Source organism: Ceratotherium simum, chromosome 12 (genome assembly GCF_057802395.1).
Source record: "Ceratotherium simum simum isolate JZ-2026a chromosome 12, ASM5780239v1, whole genome shotgun sequence".
Lineage (NCBI taxonomy): Eukaryota > Metazoa > Chordata > Mammalia > Perissodactyla > Rhinocerotidae > Ceratotherium > Ceratotherium simum.
In genome coordinates this window covers 17863908-17875960 of record NC_141911.1, presented here as the reverse complement: position 1 = coordinate 17875960, position 12053 = coordinate 17863908, and the positions used below count along the sequence as shown (strand labels likewise).

At 34.5% G+C, this 12053-nt stretch overlaps 1 protein-coding gene across 1 annotated transcript in view; it reads right to left on the bottom strand.

Annotated features, from left to right (window-relative positions):
* NEK1 (NIMA related kinase 1) overlaps positions 1-12053 on the bottom strand; it is a 179826-nt gene that overhangs the window by 99169 nt on the left and 68604 nt on the right. Inside the window, exon 18 of the mRNA XM_087437435.1 lies at positions 10304-10406. Coding sequence (XP_087293561.1) covers positions 10304-10406 — 103 coding nt within the window. The remainder of the gene's footprint in view (positions 1-10303; positions 10407-12053) is intronic.

The window sequence follows — 12053 nt, the reverse complement described above, 5'->3', positions numbered from 1 at the left end:
ATGAACTGTCTCACCAACATGAATGAACCTGGAAGTGAATCCTTCCCCAACTGGGCCTCCAGATAAGAATGTAGCCCAGCTGACCTTGATTGCGGCCAAGTGAGACCCTTAGCAGAGGACCTAGGTAAGCTGTGCCCAGACTTCTAACTCACAGAAGCTATGAGATAATAAATGTGTGTTGTAAAAGCCACTAAGTTGTGGTAATTTGTTACACTGCAAAAGAAAACTAATACAAGGAATAAAAAGAGATATTTTGATAAAAAAGGTTAATTCACTAAAAAACTCTAACAATCCTAAATGTGTATGTTCTTACAAAAATAAAAAAAGAAAAGGAAAAGCTGACAGAACTGAAAAGAGAAATACATAAATTCACAATTATATTTGAAGACTTCAACACTCCTACCTCAGTATAGATAGAATGTAGAATTTCAAACAGAATTTCAGCACGATAAAGAACTACTGAAAAACACCATCAAGTAACTGGATCTAATTGAAACTTATATAATACAGTCATGCGCCACATAGCAATGTCTCAGTCAATGATAGATGGCAAATACGATGGTGGTCCCACAAGATTAGTAGCACATAGTCTAGGTGTGTAGTAGGCTATGTCATCTAGGTTTGTGTAAGTATACTCTACAATTTTCGCACAACAAAATTGCCTAATGACGCACTTATCGGAATGTACACCCATTCTTAAGTGAGGCATGACTGTACTCCACCCAACGACAGCAGAATACACATTTTCTTCAAGTGTATGGGGAACATTCATGAGGATAGATCATTTCCTATATCAAAGTAAAACCCTAACAAATGTAAGAGGACTGAATGAAATCCTACAAAAGTATGTTCTCTGACCATTAAAAATAAAACTAGAAAACAATAACAGAAAATAACAAAAAAATGTCTAAACACTTGGAAATTAAACAATACACTTCTAAATAATCAATGGGCTAAAGAGGATATTTCCAGGGAAATTAGAATACATTTTGAACTGAATGAAAAAGAAAACACAACTCAGCATATCTGTGGGATGCAACTAAAGCAGTGCTTAGAGAGAAATGTACAGCATGCAATACCAATATTAGAAAAGAAGAAAGGTCTCAACCATCTAAGCTTCAACCTTAAAAGACTAGAAAAGAGCAAAATAAACATAAATCAAGCAGAAGGAAGACAACATGGTGAATGTACTTAATGCTTGTATATTTTAAAACGGTTAAGACAGTAAATTTTATGTTATGTGTATTTTACCATAATAAAAACATTTTTTTTTCATGGATCATAGACGTAAAGGTGAAAAGTAAAACTACAAAAATTTTAACAGAAAAAACAGGAGAAAATCTTCATGACTGTTTGACAAGCAAAAGTTCTTAGACATGGCACCAAAAGCATGATCCATAAAGAAAAAAAACTGACAAACTAGACTTCATCAAAGTTAATACCTTTTGCTCTGTGAAAAATACTGTTAAAAGAATGATAAGCCAAGCTACAAACTAGGGGAAGATATTGGAAAATCACTTATTCAATAAAAGACTTGTATCCACTGTATATAAAGAACTCTCAAAGCTAAACAATAAAAAACAACACAATTAAAATGGACAAAGCACTTAGACACTTTTCTAAAGAAGACACAGAGATGACAAATAAGCACATGAAGAGTTATTCAATATCATTAACATTTAGAGAAATGCAAATTAAACTACAATGAGATATCCCTATCCATGGATTAGATGGCTAAAATAAAAAATACTGACAATACCAAATGCTGATGAGGATGTGGAGCAACTGGAACTCTCGTATATTGCTGATGAGAATGCAAAATGGTACACATGCTTTGGAAAATGTCTGACATTTTTTAAAGTCAAGTTAAATATATACTTACCGTATGACCCAGCAAACCTACCCCAGGGTATTTACTCTAGAGAAAAAAAAACTTACACTCATACAAAAATTTATAAATGAATGATCAAAGCACCACCACTCATAATTACCAAAAACTGGAAACAACCCAAATTTCCCTCAATAGATGAATGGATAAACGAACTATAATATATCCGTATTATGGAATACTACTCACCAACAAAAAAGAAAAAGCTATTGTTACATGCAACAACTTGGATGAATATCATTAAGGTGAACGAAAGAAGCCAACTGCAAAACTTTACATACTACTAGGCACATGTACACATACATACAACATAACACATTCCTGAAAAGACAAAACTATAGTAATGCAGAATAGATCAGTAGATACAAGGGTGTTAGGGGTTGTGGGAGAGTACAACTATATTGAGAGATAACACAAGAGTGTTTTTGGGGTGGTGGAATTGTTCTGTATCCTGATTGTGGTGGTGGTTACACGAATTTATATATGTGTTAAAATTCAGAGAACTGGAAAAGAAAATAAAGTTAATCTTTCTGCATGATAATTTAAAAAATAAAAAAACGTTTCAAAAAAATGAGGAGCCAATGCAACACCTAGGAAACAATGTCCAGAAGGTAGCTAGATAGAATAGAAGTTAGGAGAGTAGCCTGAGTAACTGATACAGATTTTGAAGTCATCGGTCCCTGGTAGAATGAGTAAGATCACTCCAGGATATTATTTATAGTGAGAAAATAACCAAGGACAGAACCCTACAGAATATCAGCATTTAAATACTGAGAAGGAAAGAATCCTGTAAAAGAAGATATGAAGAAACAGTAATCAGAGAAGTAAAGGAAAAACAAAGAGAACATGGTATCACAGAAGGCAAGGAAGAAATTTTGAAGTAGTAGCTCATGAGATCAAGTGTCACAGAAGGATCACATAAGATAAACATTTACTCTATTTGGCAAGATGGACACTGGTAACTTCTGTGTCAATATGGTCATGTGGTGATAAGCTGTGTACATGAATAGAAAATTGAATAGTAGGCAAGCAACTAGAGACAGCAGGTGCTTCATTCATTTGAAGTGTCTGGCTATGAAGAGGAGAAAGGAGAGGAGGATGGTGACCACAGAGGAATGTGAGAACCATGAATATATTTATAGGTTATAGGAGGGTACCAGTAAAGAAGAAAAGTTCAGAAAAGAGAGAAAACAACTGATGGAAGAGGAAGGCCCTTAGGTAAACAGACAGTATGGCATAGAAGATAAGGAAATGAAAGTGTGGGCTCTAAAGTCAGACTATAGGAATTTAAATACTTATTCTATCATTTAGTAGCTGTAAATCTTGAGCTAGTAACTTCAATTTCTCTATGCCTCGGTAACATGTAGGATGGGAATATAAGATAATCTACTCAGAGTACTGTTTTGAGAATTGAGTTAATATAGGTAAAGAACTTAGAACCTTGCCTAACATGGAGTAAGCACCCAATAAATGACAAATTTTAACAATTATTGGTATTATAATTATCTAATAAGATGGAATGGGAAAGATTACATTTTTTAAATTTAAATAATTATTTTATTTTATTTATTTATTTTTTGCTGAGGAAGATTAGCATTGATCTAACATCTGTTGCCAAAATTCCTCTTTTTTTTGCTTGAGGGAGATTATCCCTCAGTGAACATCTGTGCCAATATTCCTCTATTTTATATGTGGGTCACCGCCACAGCATGGCTGACGAGTGGTGTAGGTTTGCACCGGGGATCTGAACCCACAAACCTGGGCTGCTAAAGCGGCGCGTGCTGAACTTAACCACTAGGCCATGGGGCCAGCCCTGGAAAGATTACTTTTGAGGGTAGAAAGTTATATCCTCTGAGACTGGAGAAAACAAAGACTGGGTACAATTACGGATAAATTTATAAGCACAGAAGCAGAAAATCTGAGGACCTGTGGGAATCTTAAGCCCAATTTTCTCTGTAAAGTAATGATTATCTTCACAGAGAAGGATGAAGGACAAAATCATTGAGGAAAATTCCCACTGTGGGCAATGGGAGAGGCTGGTGACCATGAAGATATACAAGGATTGCTGAGTAGGGTTGACAGCTTAGCTGAAACCAGAGACAATAAACTGATCTGACATTAACCATCATAGCTTAATTTTCTCCAGCAGTGTTCAGAAGCTTGAATGTAAAAACAGTCACTACCTAAGTTACACATAATAAGGAGAGATATGCCAACTCAGAAAGAGGGCTGCCCAGGGAGGACAGGCTAATTATACAGATATGCATATAAGTAAGTGGATTTAATTTTCACATTTACTCTGATGAGTTTAAAGGCATCTTTCTTGGAAACTACACAAATGTTCATCAACTGAGGAACGAATAAACAAATTGTGGTATATTTATACAATGGAATATGACTCAGGAATAAAAAAGAACAAACCACTAATACACATCAGCCTCAAAAAACAATATACTGTATGAGCGATAATTTTACATGAAATTAGAAAAGACAAAACTACAGCAACAGGAAGCAGGTCAGCGGTTGCCTATGGCTAGTGGTAGCTTGACTGCAAAGGGACACAAGGAAACTCCACCCCTCACTCCCCAGTTTTATTGAGATATAATTGACATATAACATTGTATTAGTTTAAGGTGTACAACATAATGATTTGGTATATATAGAGAGAGACAAATGACTACCACAATAAGTTTAGTTAACATCCATCATAGAGTTACAAATTTTTTTTCTTGTGGTGAGATGAGGAAACTTTTAAGAGATGATGGAATAGTGCTATACCATGATTGTGGTAGTGCTTACATGACTATATACATTTGTCAATACTCATCAAGATGACACTTAACATTGGTATGTTTCATTGTATTTAAATTGTATCTTAATAAAACCAATTAAAAACAAAAAGCTCTTGTTTGGAGCCCTGGATAGTACATTTTAGTATCAAGCATATTGCTAAAGACAGCACTTAAAAGTAGCTCCTTCATCTAGCCTAGTCTACAGTCCCCAGATGTAGTCTCTAAAATTAAAGGCAAAGAGAGTGTGGTAGGCAGAATTTTAAGACGACCCCAAGGTTTCTTGCCACCCCTTCCCACTCTACCAGGTTTACAAACCCTACATAATCCCTAGGACTGTATATATGATGGATTTTACCCCCATGATTAGGTTATGTTAAATGGGATGACTGCCATTAAAATAGAGAGATTCTCCAGGGGGCATGACCAAATCACATGAGTCCTTTAAAAGCAGTTTTCTCTGGCTGGTTGTAAAAGTGGCAGCCAGGAGTTTGAAGCATGAGAGGGGTTTGATGCACAGAAAGTTCTTTGTTATTGAGATGAAGGAGATCACAGGGCAAAGACCTGAGAGTGGTCTCTAGTCAAAAGTCAATCAACACAATGGAGACCTCAGTCTTAACAGCAGCTACAAAGTGAATCCTGCCAACACCCTGAGGGAATAGTGAAGAAGGTCTTGCCCTACTTGAGCCTCCAGATGAGGACACAGTTGGCAGACACCTTGATTCAGCTTTATGAGACCATGAGCAGATGACCCCGGCCAGATTCTTGACCCACAGAAACTGTGAGTAATAAATTTGTGTTCCTTTAAGCCACTGAGTTTATGGTAATTTGTTACACAGCAATAGAAAACTAATACAGAGAGGCAATAGTATATTTTAAAATAGATTAAATAGTATCTCTACCTCATCATAAAAAAAGTTCGAATCTAGAACTTAAAATCTCTGAGGCCTCTTACCCTTCCCACAGGTGACCTCAGCCCTCACTCCATTCACTGCCTCATATTACTAGTGTACATATTCTTGTCCAGCATTAGATTACAAATTACTCTAGAGACAAAACTATGTTTGATTAAGCTTTAATTAAGTAACTTTAATTAATTAACCTACTACTCCCAAAGTGTTTAACAAACTGCCTGTTGTTAAATTAGTGAATAAAACAAGTAATATATGACGCACACACCCAAAAATACTGGAAAATAGAAATTCTTCACTTTTAGCCACATTTTTCTAAGGCAAAGTTTTATGTATACATTTAGTCATCTAAGGAATGAAGAAATTCTATATAGTTTAACAAAATGAATCTTGGAAAGTCATATAAAAATCACTGACAAAATGCACTGCTGATCTCTAAAGCATGTTTTTTTTAAATAAAAACACAATGAAATTAAAATACTAATTTCTGATTGCAGGATGGCAGAGTGATACTATAGCTTCCCTTCTTGCAAAATCCTAGAATAGAGAAGTGGTTGTTTTAAGTGAATACATATCAGCACTTAAAAACAAGCAACACTCTTGGTAGTCCCAAGAATAGAAGGAATCCAGAGATAAAGAATGTACACAAAATCAGTTTAAAGTGAGAAACCTCATGAGCAAAAGCATGTGAGAAAGACTACTACCAGAGAAGGTGTGAGCAAAACATGAAGCATGCTCTAAAACGTGTTGGAAACTAAGAGCATGAGAAGGTCTAATAGCAGACAACAGTGGTTATAATAAGAGGGTTACCTCCAGTACACCATCCATCTCCACAAGCCAGGAGCAGAGTCAGTTACCTTCAGACGGGAGTAATAAGAGAAAGCGTGGGAAAGGACAGGCCAATACTCTGGGTGACTGGTGATTCCTAGGAAGAATGGGAATCTCCTAAGCCCAGAAAACAAGCTGTCAAGGTATTTGCCTGGAAGAATATCAACATGTGCCACGCATCTTCTACTCTCACTGAAAACTGTGCAAAGGACAGGTCAGTAGCACTCTTCCACCTTGCCAGGGAGCCACTCACACGAAGGCAATGAAACATAAAATAGACGTTCCAAAATACGAACACACCATCAAAAACACCAAACAGCTGAGGAATGCCAACACTATGAAATAGATAACATAAAAACTGAAGAAACCAAGGTAACATAGCCAATAGCACACTAAGAACAAGATTTACAATAACCAAAGTATTATCAGAGAAATGAGAACACATTCAAGGAGTTTTAGGGGCAGACTAATTAGAATTCATGGACATGAAAACACAAATCTCTAAAATTAAAAGAAATTCATCAGATGGGCTGAACAGCAGAGCAGATAAAACTAAAGAATATATTAGTGAGTTGAAATTCAGGCCTAGGAATCCTTCCAAAACACAGTTAAAAAAAGAGAAAGAGATAAAAAAGATGAAACAAAAGTACATTAAAAAGGACATCTGATGCAGAGGTTCCAATCTACCCATCTAATAAAAGTTCTCTTAAGGAGAAAAAGGAGAAGAAGCAATATTTGAAGAAATGTTAATTGAGAATGTCCCAGAACTGAAGATAAATACTCACATCGAAAACATTCAGTTAGAGCCTGAGTCAGGTGAATGAAAAAACAACTGAGAAATATTCAAGTGAAATTTCAGTACATCAAGGATAGAAAAAGAGTCTTGTAAGTTATCAGAGAGAAAAAAAAATCCCTCAAAAAGGAACATGAACCAGAACATAGCACATGTCTCATTAGCATCAACGAAAGGAAGAAGATAAGGCAGTACCTTCAAAGTGGTAAGGAAAAGAACTTCAAACTTAGATTTCTTTATCCAGCCAAATTATTGTTGAAGACTTTCACTTGCAGCTATGATGAAGTAACAGGGACCAGATCTACCCTCCCACCTTAAACAACTAAAAGTTTGGACAAAATACAGGAAAAAGTGGTTTTCAAACACTGGATAATAGGCAGCACAGGACAGTGATCCTCGAGAGAAGCGAAACAAGTGAGGTAAGCCCAATAATTGCCCAACTTATTGCCTGGCAAGAGTTTCCAGGCTGCAGACTGTGAGAGGGTCCCCAAACAGAGCTTAGCAGACTCTCTGAGTTAAGAAACTAGGAGTCAGATCTTGGGAAGTTAAAGATCACTAAAATTTGCAGGATGGAGTACCAAAGAAGAGAGAGCTGCACAGAAAGACAGTACTAGAGATCTGCAGAGGGTTTCCTCTGAGCTCCTGCTGAGTGACAATTAGCATAATGTCAACGATACCTGAGGCTCACTCAGGGCCAGGAATATTTCACGCTGCCAACAACCAGAGTGGAAAGACCTCCAAATCAACAGGGTACTGGGTACTCAAGAGTACTGCCTCAGCAGTGGGGCCAACTCAGTTCTAGACTAAAGGCTGTTCTGGATCTGCCCAGAAAATCTTAGAAGCAAGCCTTGAAAGACTCAAACTGTTTCCAATTAACTGCATGCCCCAATATATTCAAATACAAAAAAATCCCAGATAAAATACAAAATGCCTGGCATCCAGTCACAAATTACCAGGTATGTAAAAAAGCAGGAAAGGATGACCCAAATGAGGAGAAAAATCAATCAATAAACAGAGACTCAGAAATGAAATAAGTAATAGAATTAGTAGACAAGTCATTAAAACAGCTATTATAATTATATTCCGTATGTTCAAGAAGGTAGAGAAAAGGATAAATATTATAGAGAGAGACATGGAAAGTATAAAAATGACCCAAATACACTTTAAGTGATAAAAAATACAATATCTGAGATAAAAAATATACAATGTCTGGATGCGATTAATAGCAGATTAAACAAAGCAGAAGAAAAGATTAATGCACTTGAAGATACAGAAATAGAAGCTATCCAAAATGAAACAGAAAAAAGACTGAAAAAAAATGAACAGAGCATCAGTAAGCTGTTAAGAGAACATCACATGGTCTGCTAGGTACCTGAGCATCCTAGAAGAAAAAAGGGAGAGGAGAACAGAAAAAAATTTGTGAAGAAATAATGGGTGAAATTTTTCCAAATCTGATGAAAATTATAAACCCACAGATCTCAGAAGCTCAACAAACCCCAACAAAATAAACATGAAGAAAACTACACCAAGCTACATTATAATCAAATTGCTTCCAGTGATAAATAGAAAATGTCAAAAGTCATCAGAGAAAAGAGACACATTACATATAGAGGAGAAAGATAAGAATGACAGCAGACTTCTTGTCAGAAACAGACATGCCAGAAGATAAGTGGAGAGACATCTTTAAAGTACATGATGTAATCTATGCAGAAATAGAAGTATAATGATGTACACCTGAAATTTATACAATGTTATAAACCAATGTTACTGCAATAAACAAAAAATTAAAAAAATAAATAAAAATAAAGTACTGAAAGAAAAAATCCTCTCAATCTGTAATATTATACCCCAGAAAAATATATTTCAAAAAAAAAGGGCAAAATACTTTTTCAGACATACAAATGCTAAGCAAATTCACCAGTGGACCACGACTACAAATTATCATTTAAGTGTGAGGACAAAATAAGGACATTTCCCAACAAATCTTAGAAAGTTTCTTTCCAGAATGATTACCAGAGAATATTCTCCAGCATGAAGAAAAATACACTGAGGAGAGAATATTAGAATGTAAGGAACAATGCTGAGGAAATCTTGATAAGTCTAATAATCATTTTATAATATTTTAAATTAAAAATCTGTAACTAAAATCCAGATATTAACAACATGTGAGATATGGGGCAAGTAAAATGCAGGAGGTTCTCTTCTACTATCTACAGGAAGGATACAAATACAGATTAATTCCAGATATTAGAAAAACATAAACTGATCTATGTTAAAAATATAAAGGGTAACCACTTAAAAATTTAACTATTTTCCAATGATATTATTTCAAGAAAAAAAAATCCTAAATTGGAATAATTATATTAATTAACTCACAGAGATGCCACTTGTGAACTTACAGTAGATATAAGTCTAATCCAAATATATTTCCATATAATTGACCTATTTCCTACATGAGCGTGATGCTTCGTGGGGCGCTGAGCTGATAGAAACAATCATCAGTTGTTCTGTAGACAAAAGGTCAAAAGGCATTTGTGCACCTCTACAAGTCAAAACTATTAAGTTCCAACTGTTGAAATGATTATCTAAAAACTGTTAATATTTTCTTGGATACATGACAATTTAGTTCACTGGCATAATTGAAGGCTTTAATATACTTTTGTTTCTAATTTGCTTTTGAGTAAATGTATAGTTACATATATATTTATCCAAATGTTTGTTTCCCATTTTTCTTCTAAAATTCTTTGCTACTTAAAAGTATTTAAAACCAAAAGCATATCGGAAAAAAATGTAAGCAATATAAGAACTTATTATTTTAATATAAATATCTAAGTTGATATATCTACTTCCATTCTTCTTAAAGGAAGGATACAGCTACAAACTTATTCCCAATTAACCAAAGCAACAATAGAATTTCACCCTTGGTATAAAAGATATAGCAGAAGAGAGGTTAAATAAGATACATCACAACTTTATACTCTGAAAATGTTTAGAGTAAATGTTTGTAAAAGATTACAATTCCTTTCATTTATACCTACCTTATTCCAGACCTTCACTTTGAATAATATGTTCAAAATTTCAAAAAAAATCATACCATATGTCCTTCAGCTCGAGCTTTATTCTGCCTTGCTTCTCGTTTCCGCTGCAGGAACTCTTCCACTTGTTTAGCTCTTTCCATAGCTAGCTGCCCCTTTTGCCTGAGTAATTTGGACAAATAGCAAAGTCAGAAATTCCGAACATTAAATATTCCAAAAAGTTAAAAATTATTCTAAATATTTTCTTTGTTGCAGAATACAAAGAAAGGCTGATATGAAATAAAACCTTCTTCTGTAATGAGGAAATAGCTACATATATATCAGTATCTACTACCTAAATCACATTCTTTACTTTTTAAAATAGAAGTAAAATCTATCCTACTCCTCCAAATCTTAACAAGAAGGTTTCTCTGACGTTTATTGAATCTATTCTACTTACAGACACATACAATTATTTTAGACTATATTTAATTATAGAAGAAGCTCAATAGTTTCCATGTAGTTAAGCTTTTTTCAGAACTCTGTATCAATATATTTAAGAACCTTCTTTAATAAGTATTGAAAAAGTTAAAGCAGTATAGTAGCAATTTCAAAAATGAACATAAAGAATGAAAAGTATATTTGTGTGAGTTTTCAAAAATACAGTAAAAAGCAATGTCTGAATTCCTTGAATATCACAAATATTAAAAAGTAAAAGGGATAGATTAGGAAAAAAATTAAAAGCACAGCTATTTGTTTTAATCTTTTCCAATTCTATTTCTATGTCTTTCTCTGACAATTATAAAAAAGAATGTAAACATGTTGCTGAGTTTAGACAACAAACAAAAAATAACAATAACAAACATTTATTGAACATCTAATATATATTGTGCCTGTTACCATGCTAAGTATGGAAGATACAAAAATAAATAAAACCCAGCTCCAGCAATGAGAGAACTCATAGCATAGTAAAACTGCAGTTAATTTTGGAGGTAAGGAAGAAAGATGAGCAAGTTACTGGCGGAGCTTCTAGTTGGATTTTGGCTACCAGAACACACAAACTTCCTACAGCCTCTCTTTAGGATTATAACTAAGTTATATTCTGAAAAATACATGAAATAATGCTTTTTCTGTCTTCCAGTAGGTTTAAACACTTCTAATTTTCATGCCCCAAATAATCATTTCCTTTACATGTTTTGGTAACAACTACTAACTGAAACATAGAAAAAATATTTTAAATATATTTCACTCATAAGTGGAAGATAAAAAAAGAACAAACATATAGATATAGAGATTAGATTGGTGGTTACCAGAGGGGAAGGGGAGGGAGAAGGCAAAAGGAGTAAAAGGGCACACGTAGATGGTGATGGATGGTAATTAGCCCCTGGATGGTGAACACAATGTGGTCTACACAGAAATCGAAATATAATGACGTACACCTGAAATTTACACAATGTTATAAACCAACGTTACCTCAATAAATGAATGAATGAATGAATGAAATTAAACTGTAAAAACTTAAAATCTGTTTCACCACAAAGTTATGAAAGACTGTGGTCTAAGGTTCATTTACCTTATATGGTACTTAAAAAGAGATTCTTATGAAATTTCCATCACTGGACTTCTCTAGGATTAGATAATTGTTATAGCTGATTAAGGACCTTTTATTATGACTCTCAGATATGCGTAGGTAGCTAAATCTTAATCTAGTTCCATATCACCACATTCAGAAACGCACTTCACCTAAGCCATGGTAACTTGAGTACATTAAGAATAATGAATGAGAAATCTGTTTATGCCTCTATAGTGCACATCTGCTGTCCTCTACTA